The 22013-nt window shown below is 37.7% G+C and overlaps 1 protein-coding gene across 2 annotated transcripts in view; it reads right to left on the reverse strand.

The window, feature by feature from the left end:
* GRIK2 (glutamate ionotropic receptor kainate type subunit 2) overlaps window positions 1-22013 on the reverse strand; it is a 754817-nt gene that overhangs the window by 430991 nt on the left and 301813 nt on the right. For both annotated transcript variants that reach the window (XM_075554727.1, XM_075554725.1), the window contains exons 5-7: window positions 17996-18177; window positions 11244-11297; window positions 7442-7615 (exon numbers count right to left, since the gene is read on the reverse strand). In XM_075554727.1, the coding sequence (XP_075410842.1) occupies window positions 7442-7615; window positions 11244-11297; window positions 17996-18177 (410 nt within the window). The remainder of the gene's footprint in view (window positions 1-7441; window positions 7616-11243; window positions 11298-17995; window positions 18178-22013) is intronic.

Here is a 22013-nt window from a genome sequence, read left to right on the forward strand (position 1 = left end):
AAAGATAATAGAATTTCTCTGTAAACTTTTTGAAATAGAACTATATGGGAAGTAATAATTTCATTGATAATTATTACCAATCTACTCTAAGTCTATCCCTTTCTTGAAAATCGCACATATAGCATAGATCTTCATATTTTTTCCTGAGTGATAAAAACTCATAAAGAAAACATGTTTTGTGCATTTAGAAATAAATCTAATTTTCCTCAGAGGAGATTTAAAAACAAAGCATTAGTTTAAATATTAGATTAGTTAAAACACTTGATTAAAAAAACAGAAGTGCCCTAAATTCATTTCAGAATCATAGCAACCCTGTATTCCTGTATATGGTTTCTGAGATTTATGGAATCAAGACCACCTGAGCATTCTACTGCCAAGCAGCTGGTGGGTTTGAACTGGCTAACTTTGTGGTCAGTAGTCCAACACTTCTCCTACTGAGCCAGTGAAGACAGTATCCTAGAATTTAATAATTAGTATCTTTTATCAGCTCTGCGGCCTCTTACAAATATTTATCAGGGTAACATAATTTGGTGCTGTCTATAGGGCTCAGTTCTATCATTACTGCCTGTAACTTAATAATTCCAACAAACGACGTGCAGTGTATTTTATGATCTTGAATTTTTACATGCTAAATGATGCACATTTATATTTGTCAATTCATCCGTTGATAAAAATCTATTCCAGCTTTATGCCCCATTGCTTCCAAGACATTCTTCTCACCAATGATACCCACGATTAAGTCAAGCTTTCTGTTACGCTCATTCTAAAGTGGGTGCCAGCCTCAATAGAGAAGATCAAAGCATATGATCTTGACTACCTTGTATTCTGATTACATTGTGCCTTCCTTTCACTCTCTGAAGTGTTGTGTCTTGTTATCTCTATAACATGTGTGGCATTTTGTTTCTTCATAGTTGCATTAATTCCCAGTTTTTGACAGTTCTGCCTTGGTGCTCAGTCCAGAGATGGAGTTCGATGTCACAGAACCTTGCTATAGGTCGACTCTAACCTGCTGGACTTAGTTCTCCTGTTATGTCATTGAACATTTCCTCTTCTCGGTGACCTCGACTGTCCTCTGATGGCTTCTCCTTCCTTAATTACACTGATTTCTGTCTATCTAGACACCGTCCACCATCTGTGGCAGATTTTACCCATATGCTACTTGGACTTGATAAATATAAAATAAACTGAAAGAAGCTGGGAGAGGGAAACGGTAAGCAAAAATGTGTCTATCCTTTGTATTATAGAGTCTTAGAGCATATCTTCGAAGATGAAATTTGCTTTTTAGAGTAGAGGGGAAAGTAAAATGTCTCCTGATACACCTTGCTTTTTCCACGTGAAAAGTTTAAAATGTTGACCTATATGTTTCATTGCAACTGCCATTTTTCATGAACAATTACTTAAAATAGAAATTTCATATGTTTATCAACTTTAGATAGTTGATGATTATTTCTTCTGTCAGTGAGCAAAAGCAAATAAAATAATACTCTATGCTAATGAAAAAATGATATTTGTTAGGTTATCTCAAAATTATTTATATTTAGATACATGTTGCCACATCACAAAAGAATTGTAAGCATATGACTCAAAACAAAATAACTCACTTATTTCTGACCCATAGTGACCCTAGAAGGCAGAGGATAACTGCTTCTGTAGGTTTCTGAGAACGTGAACATTTAAGGGGTACAAACCCCATCTTTCCCCCATGGAGCAACTGGTGGTTTAGAACTGCTGACCTTGAAGTTAGCAAGCCAGTTTGGAACTCACTATGCCATCAGGCGTCCAGAATAAGTATGTGCAGTGAAGAAAAACCGTGTCACTCTTTGATTTGATGTACAAAATCTGCGTCCTTTTGCCATTCCTAAACCAGTCACGTGTAAATGCACTGAGTGCAGTGCTTATATGACTTCATACTCGGAAATGTGCTGCACCAATGTCTCTGTCATGTTTCATTGCATTGAACTCAGAACATTTTTATGTCATAAAGATAAGAATAAAACTAGCAGTTATGTTGACAGATTATGTGAAATGGTACATATTTTTCAACGAAATAAAAAGCAATTATGTACAATCCCTGGCAAAAACACATCTGTTTCTTGCTTTCACAAAATAGCACAAAAGATAAGGAATTTTGAAGAAATCAACGGAAACAATGCCAAATTGGTGTTAACAGTCAAGGTTTGACTATGAATTTTATACCAACAACGATGTGAGATATGACCCAAATGGTGCTCGTTATCTTCTGCTTCTCCCAATTCTCTCTGTGCTGCGGAGGCCTGCAGGTGTTTCCTTCACCGTCAAATCAAGGGTGCCTGACGAGGGGCCTGCGGTACAGCACATCCCACTAGCGCTGATGAGTGACGGTGTATTGAACTCACCACTCTCTTACTTGTGAAGGCTCTTCTTCTGGTATTTGTGTGGACTACGCGGTAAAACCACCATCTTCAAAAATGTCCTTATTGATTAAAAATGGTGAGTTAGTTAGGAACACTGTCTGGAGTGCCCTTTTATTTATTTTCATTCCAGCCAAATCAAAGAGAGCAGCTACAGCCAATTAAGATAAGCAGACAGCAGCAAGGGCAGACTTACAGTTCTGGTAGTAAATAAGACCCTCTTTGGACATCCTTTATTTCTCCACTGTCCTATTCCATTGACTTCCTACAGGGAATTCATTACACAGCAGCAGAGTGCAGATATGAGCTAGAGCCCTGTTGTGAGATGTCCATACAAGATCAATTCAGTATAATCAAATAATGAAGTAAATTTAAAATGTGGTCTGTTGTGTAAAAAGTAATTAAGGAGATATTATAATTTAAGCATAAAAAGACTCACACAAAGATTCTCCCATTTTTCTTACATGAGAAACTATTCTTCTATCTCAAACTAAACTATCACTATTTAATAAAAAAGTGTTTCTAAGATTTTGCCTTTTAAGGTTCTTTCTAACAAATAATTGACACTGGCTTAACTGTATTTTCCAACTGATTGGGTATCTTGATAATATAGTGAAGGTAGACAAATAAAAATGCTCTAGGGAATATATTTGGGAAAATGAGAGGTCTATGATTAGTTCATAGGGATAATCTGAGTGGAAATGAATGAACACACATTATCCCATCAGGCATTATTTATTATGAGAACCTATTTTGCACTAGTCACTGACCTAAAAAACATTTTTTAAAGTACTGCTGTCAAGTAGATTACGCTTCAGATTTACCGTATAGGAACAGAGCAGAACCGAACCTTTGCAGGTTTCCAAGTCTCAAAATCTTTCCAGAGGGAAGGAGCTTCCCCACTCCTCTGCGCAACAGCTGACAGTTTCAAACTACTGACCTTGACGTTAGCACTGCCCTGCCTAACCCGTTATATCACGAGGGCTCCTAGAATTAAACTAGATGCAGAGAATTCCAGGATGATATGCCATCGGCCATGCCTGGAAAGAACTTATGGTCTAGAAGGAAATAAAACTAAACCAAAATATTAAATTAGAACATCAGGTCATACACAAAAGAATAAAAGGAGAAACACACATGTACAAGGTCTCAGGGACTCACAAAGTACACAGGTAAGGTAACAGGTGGTGGTCTGTAACTTAAGAGATGAGTATGTAATGTGAACCTTAAAATCTGACGTTCACAGAAATGAAGGAAGAGGGTACAGACAGGGAACGTAAAGGTGTGGTGCACTCAGAGTGAGGCGAGTGAACTGGAAGGACGAGGGCAGGTAAGTAAGAAGCTAGAAAAGTAGGTGGATCATCGAGGGCCTATGGACTTGGCAAAATGGCTTAGATTTCATCTGGTGAAAAGGGTGAGTCCTGCCATAAATCTGGCACCATCACGGGAGCAAACAGGTGGGTCTCAGAGAAAGGTGGCGAGTCTGGAGGTTCAGTGAGGCATCTTGCACCTCCCAGGGGAGACATTATGAGAGCCTTACCAAGACATCGTTCTGGGGATGATCAGTATGTGTCAAAAAGAAGAATAGACACAGCAGAATTGACAGTATTTTTTGAAAATGATGAGATGAAACAAATGGAGATAATAATTGTTTCTTTAGGAGTTTAGATTTACGAAAACCCTAATCTCCCCATGGTTATCATAATGCCATAATAATTTGTGGTATATATGTCAACTATAGAAACAGACACTATGTTGTAAACATGGACTACTAAAAAGTATGTATAGTGTTATGTAAAAGCACAATAAAAATAGTTTTACACTCTTGGATGATATGAATTCCTTTTATTAACATTCACAGGTATATTGGGAACACTGGAAAGGACTGCTGGGATATAGCCATCCTTTTTATACATTATCCTAAGGTTTTAGAGTCTCATGAATTGAGATTGTAAGAAAAAATCAGTAATACACATAACTGGGTTCAATATATAACAGCCTCAAAACATGCATGCCTACCCTATAGCACCCATGCATAGAGAAGAGGATTGACAACATTTAGGTAGAAAATTAATGGAAATGTCATCAATATATGCAGTGTATGGGTGATGATAATGCTTGCTGAAGAGGATCTATCCCTACCCATTTGCCCTTTGCTGTCAAATTAATTCTGCCTCATGGCAAGTCCATTCCTCATATTACAGAGGAGATCTGAGCACCATGATATTTCTATCAACTGCAGTTGTTATGGACTTGGATCTTTCTTCCACAGCACCACTCTCCGTTCACACTCCAGTGTGCGTACTTCAATCGGAACAGGACCTTCTATGCTCCTAGGGCCATCGAAATATGGGAGCACTGAGTAAGAATTCAAAGTAGAGGAAGGGTCTTATAATAAGGCTTAAATAGGGGGAGGAGGCAGTTTGGGGGCAGGTGGGTAGGTGAAACCAAGGGGACATCATAGCAAACAAACTATCTGTGAAGAAATGAGGTTAGTCTTCATTCCTTCCTTCTTGACTAGTTCAGATATGGATCTGTGTAGATGTTTTTAATATTCTGAAGCCAGATATCCAAGAACCACGCGGTCAGGAGTCATGTTCTTGCATCCTGTAATCTTAGGCTAATAAGGAGTTAATACAGAGGTCAAGTGAGGTGCTAACTCAGCCAGAGAAAAATATGTATGAATCAGATTCATTGTTTCCTTTTATAGCTCAAACATAAAGAAAGAATGTGAAAGTATAAGCACTATGATCTTACATAGTGACAAATGACTATGATACTGATAATAACAGGTCTTGCTCCAAGCATTAAGGACTTTGCTGATAATCTCATTTCTTTATGGGATCATAGGAAGGGGAAAAATAAGGGGGATGGGAGAGCTAAAAACAAAAGATACATAAACACTGAGATATCATGAATTGACTGGAAGAAATGTTGCCAATTCTTCAATGACAGGCTATAATTCTTTTCTTTTCAAACTAGAATCTTTTTAATTTTCAGACTCCACTCATGATAGAAATAGCCTTATTTTTTTCATAAGCACTTAGGGACTTAAAAATGCTTACTATGTAATGTTAACTGGAGAAAAATATTACTTACACCCTTTCTTTTTGATCCATTTATGGAAGTCAAAGCTTTCCAAGATCGCTACTTTATTGGATAAGAAATTGAAATACTATATATTTGTTTCTGTATCTAACAGTCTGTATAAGTTAATAGTGTTTGGGACAACTTTCATTTTAGGGCATAATAGTTAGAATGCAATACAGTGTATCAAAGTTGTTGGGTAAGATTTTATATTTACTAAATCTTCTTTTAAAGAAAAAATTATCTTTTGTACCACCATATAAAAACAATACCCTTTGGGCCCTCACAGAAATAATTAATGTAAATTTTACAATGATAATAGAAACACATTTTAAAAATCCTTTTATTGGGGGCGCATACAACTCTTCTCACGATCCATCCATTGTGTCAAGCACATTTATACATTTGTTGCCATCATCATTCTCAAAACATTTTCTTTCTACTTGATCCTTGGTCTCAGCTCCTCAGTTCCCGCCTCCCTCCCCAACCTTCCCTGCCTCACAAACCCTTGAAAATGTATAAATTACTATTATTTTTTATGTCTTACATTGACGGATGCCTCCCTTCACCCACTTTTCTGCTGTCCACCTCCCAGGGAGGGGGTTATATGTAGATCATTGTGATCAGCTCCCCTATTCTTGCCCACCCTCCCTTCCCTTCCTAGTATGACTACTCTCATTATTGGTCCTGAGGGGTTTATCTGTCCTGGATTCCCTGTGTAGAAACGTATTTTCTATAGCGGATGCATAGAGGGTATATATGTTTATAATGTTTCCCTTTCAACGTACCTCATTAAAAGCAGGTTGTAATGACCTAAGAAATGTTCATATTGCCCAAGTGGTAGACAGTCTGGCAAATTTTTTAGATATATAGAATATATATTTAATGAGTTTATATTAAGCATTTATTATTTGCCTGTGTAGGATAAATTTGTCTTGTCCTAGGTAGCCTCGTTGGCATATTGTTTTACACATTTGTGAACTAATCCCAAAGGCAGCAGTTCAAAACTACTGGCCACTCCGAGGAAGAAAAATGAGGGCTTTACTCTCAGACGATGTGTAGTTTCAGAAACCCACCAGGAGGGCATCACTGCTCTGTGCTAGGGTTCCTGTGTGTGAGAAGTAACTTGATGATGGTGAATTTCATAAGGAAGCCACCGGGCACATGTGAGTCCCTGAAAGGTAACTAGTCTGAACTGAGATATGCTTAAAGTATCAAATGCATTTCAAAGTCTCCCACCCTCTCAAAGATTATGAAGGGAAAACATGCAAAATATTTCATACTCAAAATCTTGCTTTGGCAAATTTACTATTATTTTTGATTCAGTGGATTAAATAAAACTAATTACATTGATTTATATCATCAGTTTCTTTTTGTGTTTAATGTTGAAGCTACCTAGGCACCTCAGATTTCCATGGGTCCGTGCTAGTAAAAAGCAAATAAAGGTTAAAATCTATGAAATCGTACCCTTCTTACAGTATATTCAGTAAATCCATTTTCTAGAATTAGAGTAACACGTTTAATAGGCAAATGGTAATTGGTCAGCCTTAAGTATTAAAGAGGGAATAAGTTCCAGGAAAATCTTCGTGGCACATCAGTCATCCATACAATAGTGTTATCAGAAACCACCCCAATAAAAGTTCTCACATAGAAGAATGTCCAGTTGTTATCTTCAGTCTGCAACTGGTCCTGGAGATGGCACAAACTAATTTTAGGGAGAAAACAATCTCTACATTGTACTATTCCAACAATGATTGAAAGTCCTTGAGCTATTTTGTTGAAACTCTCAAATAAATTTGCCATACAAACTTAATTTAAATATTTGTTAATAGCACTGTGTATGGTAATCATCTGATGGCATACTTTTAATATCAAAACAAACAAAGTTTATATCCTAAGGACATAATGATTTATGCATTGCTACTTAGAAAGATATGAACTGAGTTTTCAGTAGGGACTCCTACCGTCATAAATCCATCCAGCAAACCTGAGTCAGGTTTCGGAGGTGCCTGCAACCGTTCCATGGACCACTTTTCGATGATAGAGGAAACTTGGGTATTTTCTGTATTTAATATTCGAAACCCTGTCATGTTAACACCACTGTATCGGTAGGGCTCTACATCGAGAGCGAAGAGGTCCTGAAAGACAAAAACCAGTGTCTTATTATCAACAGAGTATAGTCACAGTCATGTATTATTGAAATAGTCACTTATTTTTGTCTCCTTTGGAAGAGCTAGCTAACACCATTGTGTATCAGGTGAAGTTAAATGTGACAAATCACTACCACTCATAGACTCTCCTCTTACTTTGTCAATACAAACATATGCTCTGTGTATGTATACAACGTATCCATATTACACCAAGGGAACTCAGTCTCCTCAATAGCCTGCATTCACTGTGCTGAGGCTGGATTGCTCTTAGCATTTACACTTTAATAATGTACTTTGAACTGACATAAACAGCTTTAAGCAGATATGTTGACTAGCTAATTATTATTGTTTTGTTTTTCTGTGTTGTGAGTCTGTGTTTAAAGAAACTGGCTATGAATATTAGATTAAAAAATGAAGAAAAGAATGGTGTTTGTAGTTAATTTCCTTTTATCCTCCTCAACAATTTCCCCCAAATAACACGTTCGATCTTAGAAGAATGTATGCAGTAAGGATCTAGTTTCTCTCTCTCTCTCTCTCTCTCTCTCTCTCTCTCTCTCTCTCTCTCTCTCTCTTTCTCTCTGTATGTTTCCCCAGAAGATCAAGACCGTCAGAGAAGGAGGTGTCCCCATGAGGTGAGGAGATGCAGTGTGTGGAACTGTTGCCCTCTTGCAGGCTAGAAAGGGTTAACCTTCCAACCTTAAGAAACATATGGAAAGCCAGGGCAACATATGGAAAGCTGTTGGTCCGGGTTACTGCTGGGCCCTGATGCACACCGCTGCACTAGTCCAGATACTGGGAATAATGCTGTGGCCAGCAGCTGGCATTGATCTGAGTCATGATCCTTAATATGAAAAATACAAGGACACTTGAAGTGTATTTTCCATTTTTTCCAATACAGACAAGGAGGCATGTTTCCGGAATAAATGAAGCCTGGCCTTAGATGCGTAGCAGTAAAGGGGAGAAGTAGTGTATGTAAGAAGAGGGGAAAAAAAGGAAGATCACTTTCCATTCTAACAGCCGGATAAGGTCACACAGCAGATGGCTCTGAGCTGCCATTATTGAACAGCCGCTCTTTCAGCAGGTGAACAAGACGAATGGGGAAGATTCCAGGAGTGTATAAAAGACACACCAATTAGAAAACATAAACCTACTGGGGATGCTTATCTAGATCTGTTTGGCCATAAAAGAGAATTCATAAAAGAGCACAGTAGTAAAGAAAATGGGAAAGTTATATTAAAAGCAAGCTACAAGAAGCGATCTGTAATTGCAACCTTATGAGTTTCAATGTATATTAAACTAGAAGACTGCCTTTCCTTGTTGAGATATAGTTTAAGATTCCCCAGCTCCTATGAGAGTGCTAGAGCTGCAACAGCAGCGGAGGCGATCTGCTGAGGAGTGACGGAGCCCGCTCCCGCTCTGCCCGTGTGTTGCTCACCGGGTTTCTCACAGGCTACAAAAGGTCACTTGGGAGAAAGAGAGGTGGGATGCAGCATAGGGAGTCACGCTTGCAAAGGTGAGTTAAAGCTTTCTGCATGAGCGTCTCCATTGGAGAAGAGATGTGCTGTCATAGAAAAGTATAGTGCGTCATCTAAATCTGAGTTACTCGATTTAGTAGGGTCTTTCAATATGTCTCAGAGTGAGCGTTTTAAAATTTCTATGAGTAAGTGAAATGACTTGCATTGGGTAAATCTGCAACACGAGACCTCTGTACAGTGTGTGAAGGGCAAGCGTGTCATTAGGAAGACTAAGTTGTGCCTGAGCCAATCCATGATCTTTGCAGCTGCCTCATATCCATGTAAAAGATGGACACTGTATAAGGGAAACTGAAGAAGAATTCATGCATTTGAATTATAGTGTTGTCAGAGAATGTTTTAAGTACGGTGGATTTCCAGAAGAATGAACAAATCTCTCTTCTGACACGTACAAGGAAAATGCTCCTTATAAGAGAGAAGGGTGAGACTTAGTGTCACCTTCTTTAGACTTGTCATCAGGAGAGACCAGGCCTGGGGAAAGGGTGTCATCATTGATAAAGTGGGCAGTCAGTGCGAAAGAGGAAGCGTGCCGAGGGGATGGATGGACACAGTGGCTGCAGCAACGGGCTCAAACATAGCAACGACTGAGGGAGGCGTAGGATCCAGAAGGCGTAGGTTTTGTTTTGTCGTGCAGACGCTTGCTATGAGTTGGAACCAATTCAAAGGCACAGCAACGGGAGTAAAAACAGGAGTGAGAAAGCATTACGTTCATAGAAAATGATCACTGGTTAGACTGATACTGTGAGCACGGAGAACATGTATCTGACAATAGTCAACAGGATTTTGTTGATGATTCAGAAAGACTCAGAGACATGGCAGTTTTGAAAGAAGTCAGAGGAAGGTTCAATTTAAAAGTTAATACATGCTTCAGATAGATGAAGAAGAATTGATGCATTTGAATTATATTATTGAGAGAAGAATATTGACTATACCATGGGCTGCCAGGAGTGCAGCTAAATCTACCTCGGAAGAAGTTCTGCCAAAACGCTCCTTAGAAGAAAGGATGCAGAGGTTGACCTCACATATGCTAGACCTGGTACCAGGTGAGACCAGTTCCTGGAGAAGGACATTGCGCTGTATAAAGGAGAGGGTCAGCGACAAGGATGAGGTCCCTCAACAAGATGGATTACCATCTTGGTAATGATGTTACGTGACCCCAACCATCAGCACATAGACAGTAACAGCTGTGAGGACAGCTCAACACCAGCAAGTATTTTGTTTTGTTGTTTGCAGGGTCACTCTAAATAAACACTGACTCAATGGAACCTAACAATAATAGGACATATTTATTTTAGATATATTCTAACTATTTCAATGCAACAACAATTAAATATGTCAGGTAAGCAGCCATATTAAATCCAGTAATATGCAGGTATATATCTAGCTCTCATTTGAAGAAAAGCAATAATTGAAGGTTATAACACATGACATAAAATAATGGACTAGAAGAAAATCAGGTGAATCCCTAAACTAGGAAATATCCGCATATCCGAAGACGACTGGGCTACAAGTCATAAGAGAGACAGAGAATTATCTCACACACATAGGAAAACCCGGATAATGCACTGCAAAGGAAATAAGCCTCAGAGTAAGTAAGTGCAGGGGTGAAGCTGAGATTTTGTGCATATTAAGGAAAATTAGCTTGGTGGATATATGAAGACGATAGGAATATTAAACCACCTTGATTAAAAAATCTAACCAAACTTACACCAAAAAGGATAGAAGATTTAATCTATTTAAAAGTTACTTTCATTTAACCTGATTTTCATAAGGTGAATTGAACTGAGATGATGGCAAAAGAATTTATACTTTTCTAAAACAATTCATTTCTCTGAAAACTAATTTTAAGACTTTTCATTACTTTTGAAAACTAAAGCAATATCAAAATCAGACATTTAATATATTAATTGATTCCTGATATAATATTACACCAAACTAATCAGTTTATAATCAAAAGTTATTACTCCTCACTGATAAGTATAGCCCGGAAAGAACCACTTCTCACTCAAAATCCCTTTAGTTATTAGTAACAGTCATAAGAATACAATTTAAAACACCAGTCTTAACGTAGTAAAATTACTTACCAAAGTGGTAAAGATATAATGATAATATTCTGTCATCATTCCCATAGCTAATGCCTAAGAAGTAAAGAAAATATATAAATTAATTAAGTTATTTTAAAATATTATTAAGGAAATATATATATATGCATGCATAGTTGAAATGCCTAAAATAAAAAAGACAAGTGAGAACAAACTATATAAAGCAATGGGAAATTAACATATACAATTCATATAACAATTGAATTGGGCCAGACTAAGCCTTTTCTCTGTGGTTAACGGAAGATTAGTGATTACTGAAGGAATTTCTGAACCAATTCTCTTGATAAAAAAGCTATTAGTTGAACACTTGCAATTGTAAAGCTTATAGCTCTACATATAAAAGGAAGCATTAAATTTGACACGAAACCGGGAATTAGTACTTCTCAGCTCCTTATATGTGCAGTGTCTCCAGTGCAAATACCCTAATGAGGAACACTGTTTTATTTCGATGAGCAGCATAACTCAATTAGAAAAAAAGTGCGGCAAAGTACAATGCCAATAAGATAATCTTGAGCACTTTAGAGGCGTTCCCTTCGAATTAATGATGCAAACATAACTCACGACTACTATTTTAAAAGTACAGATGACTTAAAAGTATGTTTTTACTTCTATTACTAGAACAGTTGCAAACTGGAATGTTTCACTGCACACTTGTGAACACATTTCAATAGCTCAAGTGATCTTTAAACAAGACACTTGTGTTCGCACCTCCCGTGGGAAGACGTGTCTATGTCATTTTTTCCTTTTGGAATACTTGCTTATCTGTAACCTGTTGGTGGTAGTGACCATTAAAAAGTGTTGACTTTTTTATCAGAATGAAGAGTGTTCCGTAGGAAATGAGCATTCTGATGTGCATCTAACACACTTCCAGAAACGACTACTGCCTTCTGTAACTAACGTTGTAGCTTTGTTTAGTCTTTGGTCATTTGAAAACCTTCGCATCTGGGGTCAGGAGCTGGAAGCCTGGGCTGGAAATGAAAGGAGGAGGAGGCCTTTGGAATGGGGCTGCTTCTGACATAGGGGGCGGGGGACTTCACAAGACTCAGCTTTCTCATTATCTTTCAATTCCACTTTCTCCACGAACTTTTTGATGTTCTTTAATTGGGATTCCACACTAGACACAAGTTTCTCCTTTGAGGGAATAAAATATACCGGGGATCAAACTGATTTCACCGACCTTCCCTCAGCCTTTGGTCTGAATGTTAGCACCAGTTATGAGCTCTAATGTATGAAGGCGATAGAAATATGTAGCCTTTTCTGATTGATTAGCTGCAATACAACTTTACTAACAAAAAAAAGCTCATGCAAATACTGCATAAATAATGGTTAATAATTTTCAGTAAAAATTTTAAAAACTCATGCTCAATCTTCATCTTAATTGTAGCATGTAAGCCTACTTACGATATCTATATGTTAAAATTCTATGCATTTGTTGTATATATTTTAAATATTTAAATTGTTTTCCTTTTGCAAACAGATCAGGGCACACAAAAAAACAAGTATGAACAAATAAATACCTTCAATGGAAAACAGAAGGAAAATTCAGAAATGGATACTCTTTCCTTCCAAACATCAAGTATTGAATTATTTGCACAATCTTTGGTATGCTTATCTCAAAGAGAAACTAAACAAAGTTCCAGCATTACAATACTATACCATCCATTCTAAACACAAGTAAAAGTCAGCCTTTCCAAGTATGTGTATTAAGTGATTGAAAATTGATTTACTATTATGTGGGAAAAACCACATATCTATTTACTCAAAAAGAAAAAGCCTCATATACTTTATCACCTAAATATAACACTAGAGCAATTTTATAAATCCAATTAAGTATATTGTGGTAGTAAATCAAACATTCATATAAGGGGATTAGATAAACATCTGCTTAATAAACTAATCATGTTATAACAGCCAGTTATATTTTATAGGCGACAATTTGACTTTTGAATCTGCCAAACTTTTTTAGTAGTAATATTTTATCACATCCATAAGAGGCTCCCAGACAGTCAAATTGACCCAAACCAACATGTTGTCAATCCAACGTTCATATAAAAGCTTGTAAAACACAGTCCAAAGGCTTGAGTTCAATGGCATCTAAATTCTACTTCATGGTGAGTAAATGATCTTGAACTATCAGCTTCAGTTTTCTCAGTCCTAAAATCTGCATTTTCCAACATTGCTGTTCATTCTTTAAAAAGGCTGAAGTAACTTTAAGGGATTTTAATACTATGAATTATTCAAGTTAGAATGGGATTTACCAGGAATAAAGATGTTTTAATATCATTAACTATAATATAAATTCATTCTATTGCTGCTATTTACTCGATCAAGTTTCATAAGCTTATTGAGACAGTTTTGTCCTTTATAAAGGGCAGTTGGCTGACATTTTATTTGATCGTGGGGATGATAGCATAAGATATTGTAAGGCCTCTCATAACAGATGACAAATAAATATGATGATGGTCATTTTTTCCCTACTGGTTATCTGTAATGAAGTGCTCAATGTTCATTCTTACATTCTTCCATCATTTCGGTAAAAACAAAACAAAACAGAAATATCTATCTGCAGTGCAGTAAACGTGGATTGTCATACAGGAGTCTTTTGTAACTCCCACCAAAGAACTTTCTTTCTGTTGGGTCTGGGTAAGAGAAGATGGGGGAAGATGCTAACTGGATTATATGATTCAATTGTGAGAGACTGTTAACAGGTGAGCTAGTTCAAGTTCATTGTGCCAACCTGTTTGATAAACACATGTGGGTTAATTGAAGTGCAGAGAGATAAATGACCTGGTGAGCCTCTCCTTTCTAGTTCTGGGGTTTTTGCTTTGTGATGGTCACACCAGGGTTCAGCTGCCTTAGCCAGTTCCCTGCTTCATCTGGCAAGGCTCATTTCCTGCAAGACATCCCTGAGGAGAAGCCACATGGGCCTACCCTGATGTAGCCCTGGGTGCTGGAACACCCATGTGGAGACCCCTGCCAGCACTGAGATGCTTACACGTTCACTTATTCGGCTTTCCTCCTGAAGTCAGCATCATCGTATCTGTTTTGTGAGATGGAGGAGGACTTTGTGGATTGGTGTCAGACATATGGGCTAATGTGGACTTGTGGGCTTGGGCAGCACTGGGTTGGGATGTTTTCTTCATGTGCACTTACACTTTAGATAAAACTCTCTCTTATACATTTGAGTTTCTCTGGATTTGTTTCTCTGATGTACACACACTAACACAATAGGGTTAACTGTGATCATCAATTGTAAAGCTCTTTCTAATATGGGGACTGGCCAATTTCGCCACCCCACTGGATATCCAGTGAGCCATCTCGGAAGAAGGGAGGAATTGGCAACCATCAGGAAACAGGAGCCAGGAGTGGAGCATGTCCTTCAGATCCCAAGAGACCTGCATGCTGAACTTTACATGGAGAAGACAGAACACTATGACACCAGGGGAAGGTCAGTGGGGCAGCAGCAGTGAGCTACAAGAGAAGACAAAGTGGTGGCTTCCCAGTCCAGGGGGCAAGGGACACTGAATGCCCTCTGGCAGAAAGCTAAATTACAGGCGGGCTTTGAATTGAGGAAGTTAGGCTTGCTGACCCAAGGAGTTAGAGCTAGTCATCTTCTGATTAAGGCTTATGATCGAGTAGAAGGCTTTGGGACATTTATTAGCAATACTTTAAAGAGCATTGTCATTCTCTATGAGCAGGACAGCTAGAAGCCAACTTAAGGGATCAAGGGCTAGAGAAAGGCCTGCCTGAAAGCACAGCAGAGGAGTGTTGTTCTGACCAAAGAACTGTGTCCTGAACATTTCTGATCTCAAATTGTAAGCTCTTACATGTTTTTATCCCCAAATTATTAAACTAGTAGTAGCTGAACTTTGGTTCAGATCTTTTGTCCAATGAATGCTGGCCCCAAACTACCATACACTATTCTTTCTATCTATCTATCTATCTATCTATCTATCTATCTATCTATCTATCTATCTATCTATCTATCTATCTATCTATTATCTATCTATCTATCTATCATCTAAAATCACGTTATTTTGGGGCTCTTACAGCTCTTATCACAATCCATCTATCCATCCATTAATGCCAAGCACATTTGTACATATGTTGCCATAATCATTTTCAAAACATTTTCTTCCTACTTTTCCCCTTGATATCAGCTCCTCATTTTCCCCTTCCCCCTCCCTCCCTCATGAACCCTTGATAATTTATAAATTGCCCCCTCTCAATGTCTTACATCAACCGCTGTCTCCCTTCACCCACTTTTCTATTGTCTATCCCCCTAGGAAGTAGTTATATGCAGATCGTTGTGATTGGTTCTCCCTTTCTCCCCCACCTTCCCCTTACTCTCCTGGTATCTCTATTCTCATTATTAGGCCTCAGGGGTTTGTCTATCCTGGATTCCCTATATGGTGAGCCCTTATCTGTGCCAGTGCACATGCTCTGGTCTAGTCAGCTTTGTGAGGTAGAATTGTGGTCATGGTGGTGGAGGGGGCAGGAAGCATTAAAGCACGAGAGGAAATGTACATGCTCCATCAGTGCTCTACTGCACCGACTGGCTCGTCCCTTCCTTGTGATCTTTCGGTAAGGGAATGTCCAATTGTGTACAGATGGGCTTTGAGTCTCCACTCTGTGCTCCCCGTCATTCACATTGATCTGATTTTTTATTCTGGGCCTTTGATGCCTGATACCTGATCCCATCGACACCTCATGATCACACAGGCTGGTGTGCTTCTTCCATGTGGGCTTTGTTGCTTCTCAGCTAGATGACCGCTTACTTACCTTCAAGCCTTTAAGACTCCAGATGCTATATCTTTTGATAACCAGGAACCATCAGCTTTGTTCACCACATTTGCTTATGCACCCATTTTGTCCTCAGCGATCGTGGCAGGAAGCTGAGCTTCACGCAATGTCGGATTATTAGTACAAAGCGTTCTTGCGTTGAGAAGTACTTGAGTCGAGGCCCAATGTCCCTCTGCTGCCTTAGCAGTTAACATGTAAATATAGGTACATCGATCTATTTCCCTATCATATATAAATGCCTGTGTTTGGACATCTATAAATATCCTTTGTCTCCTAGTTTTTTCCTGTATTTCCCTTTGCTTTCTTCTTGTCCCACTATCATATTTGGCCTTCAATCAGGTTTCAGTAATTTCTCTAGTTTACACTACCCTTGATTAAGCCCCACCAGGCAGCCTACATCCTTCTCTCCATCGATTTTAGATCACTTGTTCCCATGTCCCTGGGTTGGTTGACACCCCTCTTCCTTTCTCCCACCTCCTTGCTTTAATACGGGGGGCCCTGGTGGTTGGACTATGATCCGTATGGTCAGCAGTTCAAAACTACCAGCAGTTCTGCGGGAGAAAAAGTAGACTTTCTGATTCCATGGTTACAGTCTCAGAAATCCACAGAGGGTCATTATGAGTCAGCATTGACTTGATGGCAGTGAATTTGGAAAGATACTTTATTGTGATATGTATTATAGTGGTAGACTCAATTCTGTTCATGTGAATGAATATTACTGAAATTTTACCCATCATCAATCTCCATAGTCTGTGTAAACACTGCCCAATCAATAGTTTAATATTTACAAGTCAACATTTCATATATTGTGGTTTGTAGCTAGCCTATATTTGTATAATTTCCTTTTCTCAACAGCGTTTTAAATTCTATGTGATTAGCTAAATTAATGACATTATCAATTGAATTATCATATGCCCCAGGGGATGCTTGATGAGGTTCTTTCACAAAGCATGATGATAATGATGCATACAAAGTGACCCTAGACAAGTATATGAGTTGATTTGGGGCTCACACGTAACTTCTAGTCCCAATCTAAGAATAATTGGTTCTCATAACATGGTCCTGCTCGATGCTTGCCCTCATAAAGTGATCACTAAAGAGATGGTTCTATAACAAAGTGTGCTGAAGAAAGTAGATGGCAGCTGGCTATCAGAAAGAATAGCTTCTGGGATCTGAAAGTCTTGTCTTCAAACAGGAAGTCATCTAAGTGAAGCAGCAACAAAGTCCACATGGAAGAAGCACACCACCCTGTGTGATCCAAGGATTGTAAATAATAAAATCTAAATCCTAGGAAAAAATGGTATCAGAGCTTAAATTGTGAATATCTGGTTTGTAAAAGACTATGGATGACGAGGAAAGACAAAAATCCACTTTCAGGGTTCACACCTGGATTAAAGAAAGCCTCATGTGAATCCCCAGTGACCACAGAGGATGGCTGCACATAGCATGATAAAGTTAATTGTGGCAGATGTAGATATGTTAGAATGTCATCTCTTATTACTTGATTTTTTTTCCTTCTCCCTTGGAGAGTCAGAGGAGGACAAACCTTATCTCCTTGTCATTATTTACACTATTAAGATGCAAGGTAACTTCAAAAAGTTTATGGAAAGTTCCATTTTCTTTCAATTCTCTTCTTCTATGAACTTTTTAAAGCCTGCTGATATGTTCCCATTAACAAATAATATTGTCACTAAGTAGCTACTTGAAAACAACTTGACAATTCTGACAATGTGTTTTGTAAATCATCAGCATTTACAAAATTTTTATTAAAACAACTACATGAAAGGAATTGTCAGACTATTATAAAATTATATCGAGGTGATTCTTCTTTTTAAAAAAATAAAGGCTCTGTGATAGTATCATGCTGATGAAAAACCCAGGCCACAAAAATGTCATAAATACAGAAAGAATTTAAAGGATTTAATGAGTACCTGTTTCAAAATGCCTGCTGCCATTTCATGACTACAGTCAAAGATCACATGAAATTCCTTGCCTCTTTTCATCTCTTTTAGCAAAGGTTTTGCATCCTTTGTATCAGCTGGTAACTGACGGATTTTAAGCCGAAGATTGTACCTTGATGGTGCTTTGATGAGCTCTTGCAGACGAATGAGGCCTTAATAAACATGGAAAAGTGTCGTTATTGGACATAAAACAGAACAGGACACACAGTCGAAAGCATACATACCAAAGTTCCTGATATTCTTGACCATTTGTATGCACATATCTGGATACAACCACCGAAATACTTACTAGCTGGGAACTCTTGATCTTTGTAAAAATCTTTAAAAGATTTTCTTACAATCTTTTAAAATATAATACTTTTGGATAGTTTTAATATATTTTAAACGAGTAAATACTTTTTCAATAACATTTTATGCATTTACACATATATACATATAGCTTCATGGTATATTTTACATGAATGACACTTTTATGCCCTTGTGAGTAACTGCTATTCTAGTTTATTCTTAATGTACATGGTATTTTCAACTTTGCTTATTTTGTGTACCTTACATATTATTACACATTCTGGCTGTTTCTTATTTTTCTTTTACAAGCAAAGATATGATGAACAACCTGTTGTGGTACAGTGAAATCTCTTCATGTGTCTTTCCTCTTCATGTCTCTGTAAGTCCCACCAATCAATTGGGTCAAGCTATGCAAACAGGGTGTGTAAAACACTAAGAGAGGGATGGATCAGTTTGGGTTACCGTTCCCTATTTAAAAGAAAAACAAAAGTGATCTCAGAAGCAGAACCCTCAGGGACTACTGAGGAAGTAGAACCAGCAGCAGAGTTCATTGGAAATCCCTGCCTGAAGTGGTGGAAGTAATAGGTACCATACCATACTGAGATGAGTGACGGAGGCAAGAAGATCATGAGACAGAGCAGAGGAGCAGGGGACAGAACAGAGATTTTGAGATCTTCAAGCACAGCAGTAGACAGGCTTCCTGGCCCATGTAGTACAGACTTGGTTCCTGGCTGAGCTTGTGTTGCTTTGGACGAAGGACTATATTCTTAATTATTTATTCACCCTCGCTTGCGGTACACTGGTACCTTCCCTAATAACCCCCCGTCATAGTTAATTGTCTGTGGATTCTGTATAGGCATTGCAATGGATTGTTGAACTCACAGAGGGGTCAGTTGTCCTGAGAGGACCAGAGAGATTGCAACTCAGGTTAAAATGGATGGAAGGTGGAATCACGTCTGACCTCTGCCGTGAAGTAATACTCCTTGGGATCCTCCTGCTCTCTAGCGTAGCCAGAGGAGATCAGATATGCCCTCGTGCCATCTGCTCTTTTACTGCATACACAATTTGGTTCCTATGCAATTGTAAAATGACTGTCCTTAATAAAGGACTCTAAGTGACCTGATCAATCAATTTGTATTTTAAAAACAAAAAATATGGGGGAAGGGAGACAGCAGTCGGTGTGAGATATGAAAATAATAACAATTTTTAAGCAATCAAGGTGCTACGAGGGAGTGGGAGGAGGGGGGAAAAGAGGAGCTCATACCAAAGGCTCAATAGAAAGTAAGTTTCTAGAAAAGAATGAAGGCACAGTATGTACAAATTCATCTGATACAAGTGATGTACCAATTGTAACAAGAGTTGTAAGAGTCCCCAATAAAATGATCTTTTAATAAAAAACTGACTTCTAAAATATTATTTCCTACGTAGAACATTAACTTCAAGATTAAATATAGATGAAGTATTAGAAAAGGAAATATTTTTCTTCAGCATGAGTTCCTAAACTTATTTTGCCCGCTGTCCCTTTTCAGAAAACCAAAGTAACACAAAACAAAAACTCAGCATCACTCTGGTAATACAAAATTTTCATACGATAGCCCCGGCCTCACCCAGGGGTCAGAATCACCCACTTTGGGAAACACTGTTCTACAGAAACATATGTTTTTTTAAAATATATTAAAAGAAGATATTTTCAACAGGTCAGGTAACTATGATGCATTTGAAAATAAAATGCATTAAGCTTATTATTTTATTTAATTTTAATGTAATGAAGTCCATAGAGAAACAGATGCAGAAGTCCCAGTAGCTAAGAGTGTGAGGATAAAATGAGATCATCCAGTTCTATTCCTGCTTATGTCAAATTAAGCTATGTCCTTTTTCCTCCTCCTAAATGTCCTACTCATCGAACCCTTTATTTTTTCTTTTTTTCATTTCTAACTTTCCAATTCTCTATCTTTATCTTTCCTGAAAGAGATTTTCAGGGATAGTAGCATGACAGTAATATAATAAACAGAATATTGGCCAATGAATAATCTGAAAGAGTTTTCTCTCATTATTTCTAATTGGAAGTAGACATAAAAATACACTTTAAATAACTAAAACATACTATGTTTTAGAATATAATAGGAAATTTTGAAAAACCTAAATCCAGGATTATTTTTCATTCAGTTTTAATAATAAATGATTTCATACAAGCATGAATACACAGAATGTTACAATGTAACGACACAACTAACAACTTGAGCAATGTTCAATATTTTCATCCTAAAAGAAGACATACCATTTAAAAATATGTTATTTCTCCCAGATATTTAGCATCTACTCTCATGAAGAGTTAACGTTTCAGAAGCCCACCATTCTACCCTGACCATTGGGATGCTATGGGTCAAAATCAACTCAATGGCAGTATGTGTTTTTGTTATTTTGAAAAGAAAGTGGCAGTTTTCATATCCTTGTATTAGTAACATGGGAACAATGTCACAATTTGAAAAAGGAACTGCTTACTAAATTTGTCCTTGGAAGATATTTTGACACCAATTTAGACCCCCAAAATTAGCATTATCACAGTATAAAAAATGTTTTAATACATGAACTTGTTACCAAAAGAAAAGGATGTAGTTACAGATCTGCCCTGAAGTTGTGAATTGAAAAATCTTGACTGACTCAAAAATAGAAATTTTCTGAAGAACAGAAGCCACAAATATTATTTGTAGAGTTGATCCTAGGTATAAACACTGCCAAGTGTTTGCAAGTCTCTTAAGAGCTCAGGTGGGTCGGCCATTGAGCCATCAGGTACAATACATGCTTACTTATTCTCCTCACACATATACCTCCCCGCTGGCACTAATGTAACAGAATCTGTTTGCCAGCTTCCCTGAGGAAGGATATTGAAGAGTTGAAAAACAAACGAATAAACAAAAAACTACTCCTTCTAGAACCTGCCATCTCCAACATGAGGACTTGAATGGATTGTTGTCTTCATTCATTGATTCAGTTTTTATTGACTCCATGTCGACTACGTATAAGATACTGTTTTGTGTACATAAGTTGGAATAATAATATTCATTTAGTCTCCAAGTTCATGTGATATGGCTTGGATTTATCTGTTTTTATATATACATAGGAAGATTCTATTAAGCTTTTCACACTAAATTTCTAGAATAAAAATGGTTCTGTATGTCAATCAGATATAAAATATCTGGAGAGCTGACAGAAAACTGAAAGTAGAATCAAGACTTTTATATGCTGGCTGCCCAATGCCTCAGAACCAGGCCTTAGGGCCCTGGTCTGCCTACTAAGACTTCACTGCTGGGTCCTCATGACACTGCTGCACATTTACCATATGTCCACCTAGGTCCTTTTCACTGACATTTAGTACTACATCCCTATCTACATTTTCTTATTTAAAAACCCTGCTTTAAAAAGTGTGTTCATAAAATAGATGGTGCACTCAAACTATCTAAAATTGGATGCTTATTCATCTTTCTATATGGAATGTTAAAAGAAACAATTACTTAATTTATGTGGGTGTGTTTTGAGGTTTTTTTGTAAATCTAAATAATTTTTATTTTCATGAATGCATTTGAAATTTTGATGTGTTGAGCTACTAATGGTGCTATTACTAAAGTGTAAAATTCTTTCCTCCGGTGATTTGGCTATTTTTTTAATACTTTTTTAATACTTTTATTGGGGCCTCTTACAT

This window comes from Tenrec ecaudatus, chromosome 7 (assembly GCF_050624435.1).
Source record: "Tenrec ecaudatus isolate mTenEca1 chromosome 7, mTenEca1.hap1, whole genome shotgun sequence".
Lineage (NCBI taxonomy): Eukaryota > Metazoa > Chordata > Mammalia > Afrosoricida > Tenrecidae > Tenrec > Tenrec ecaudatus.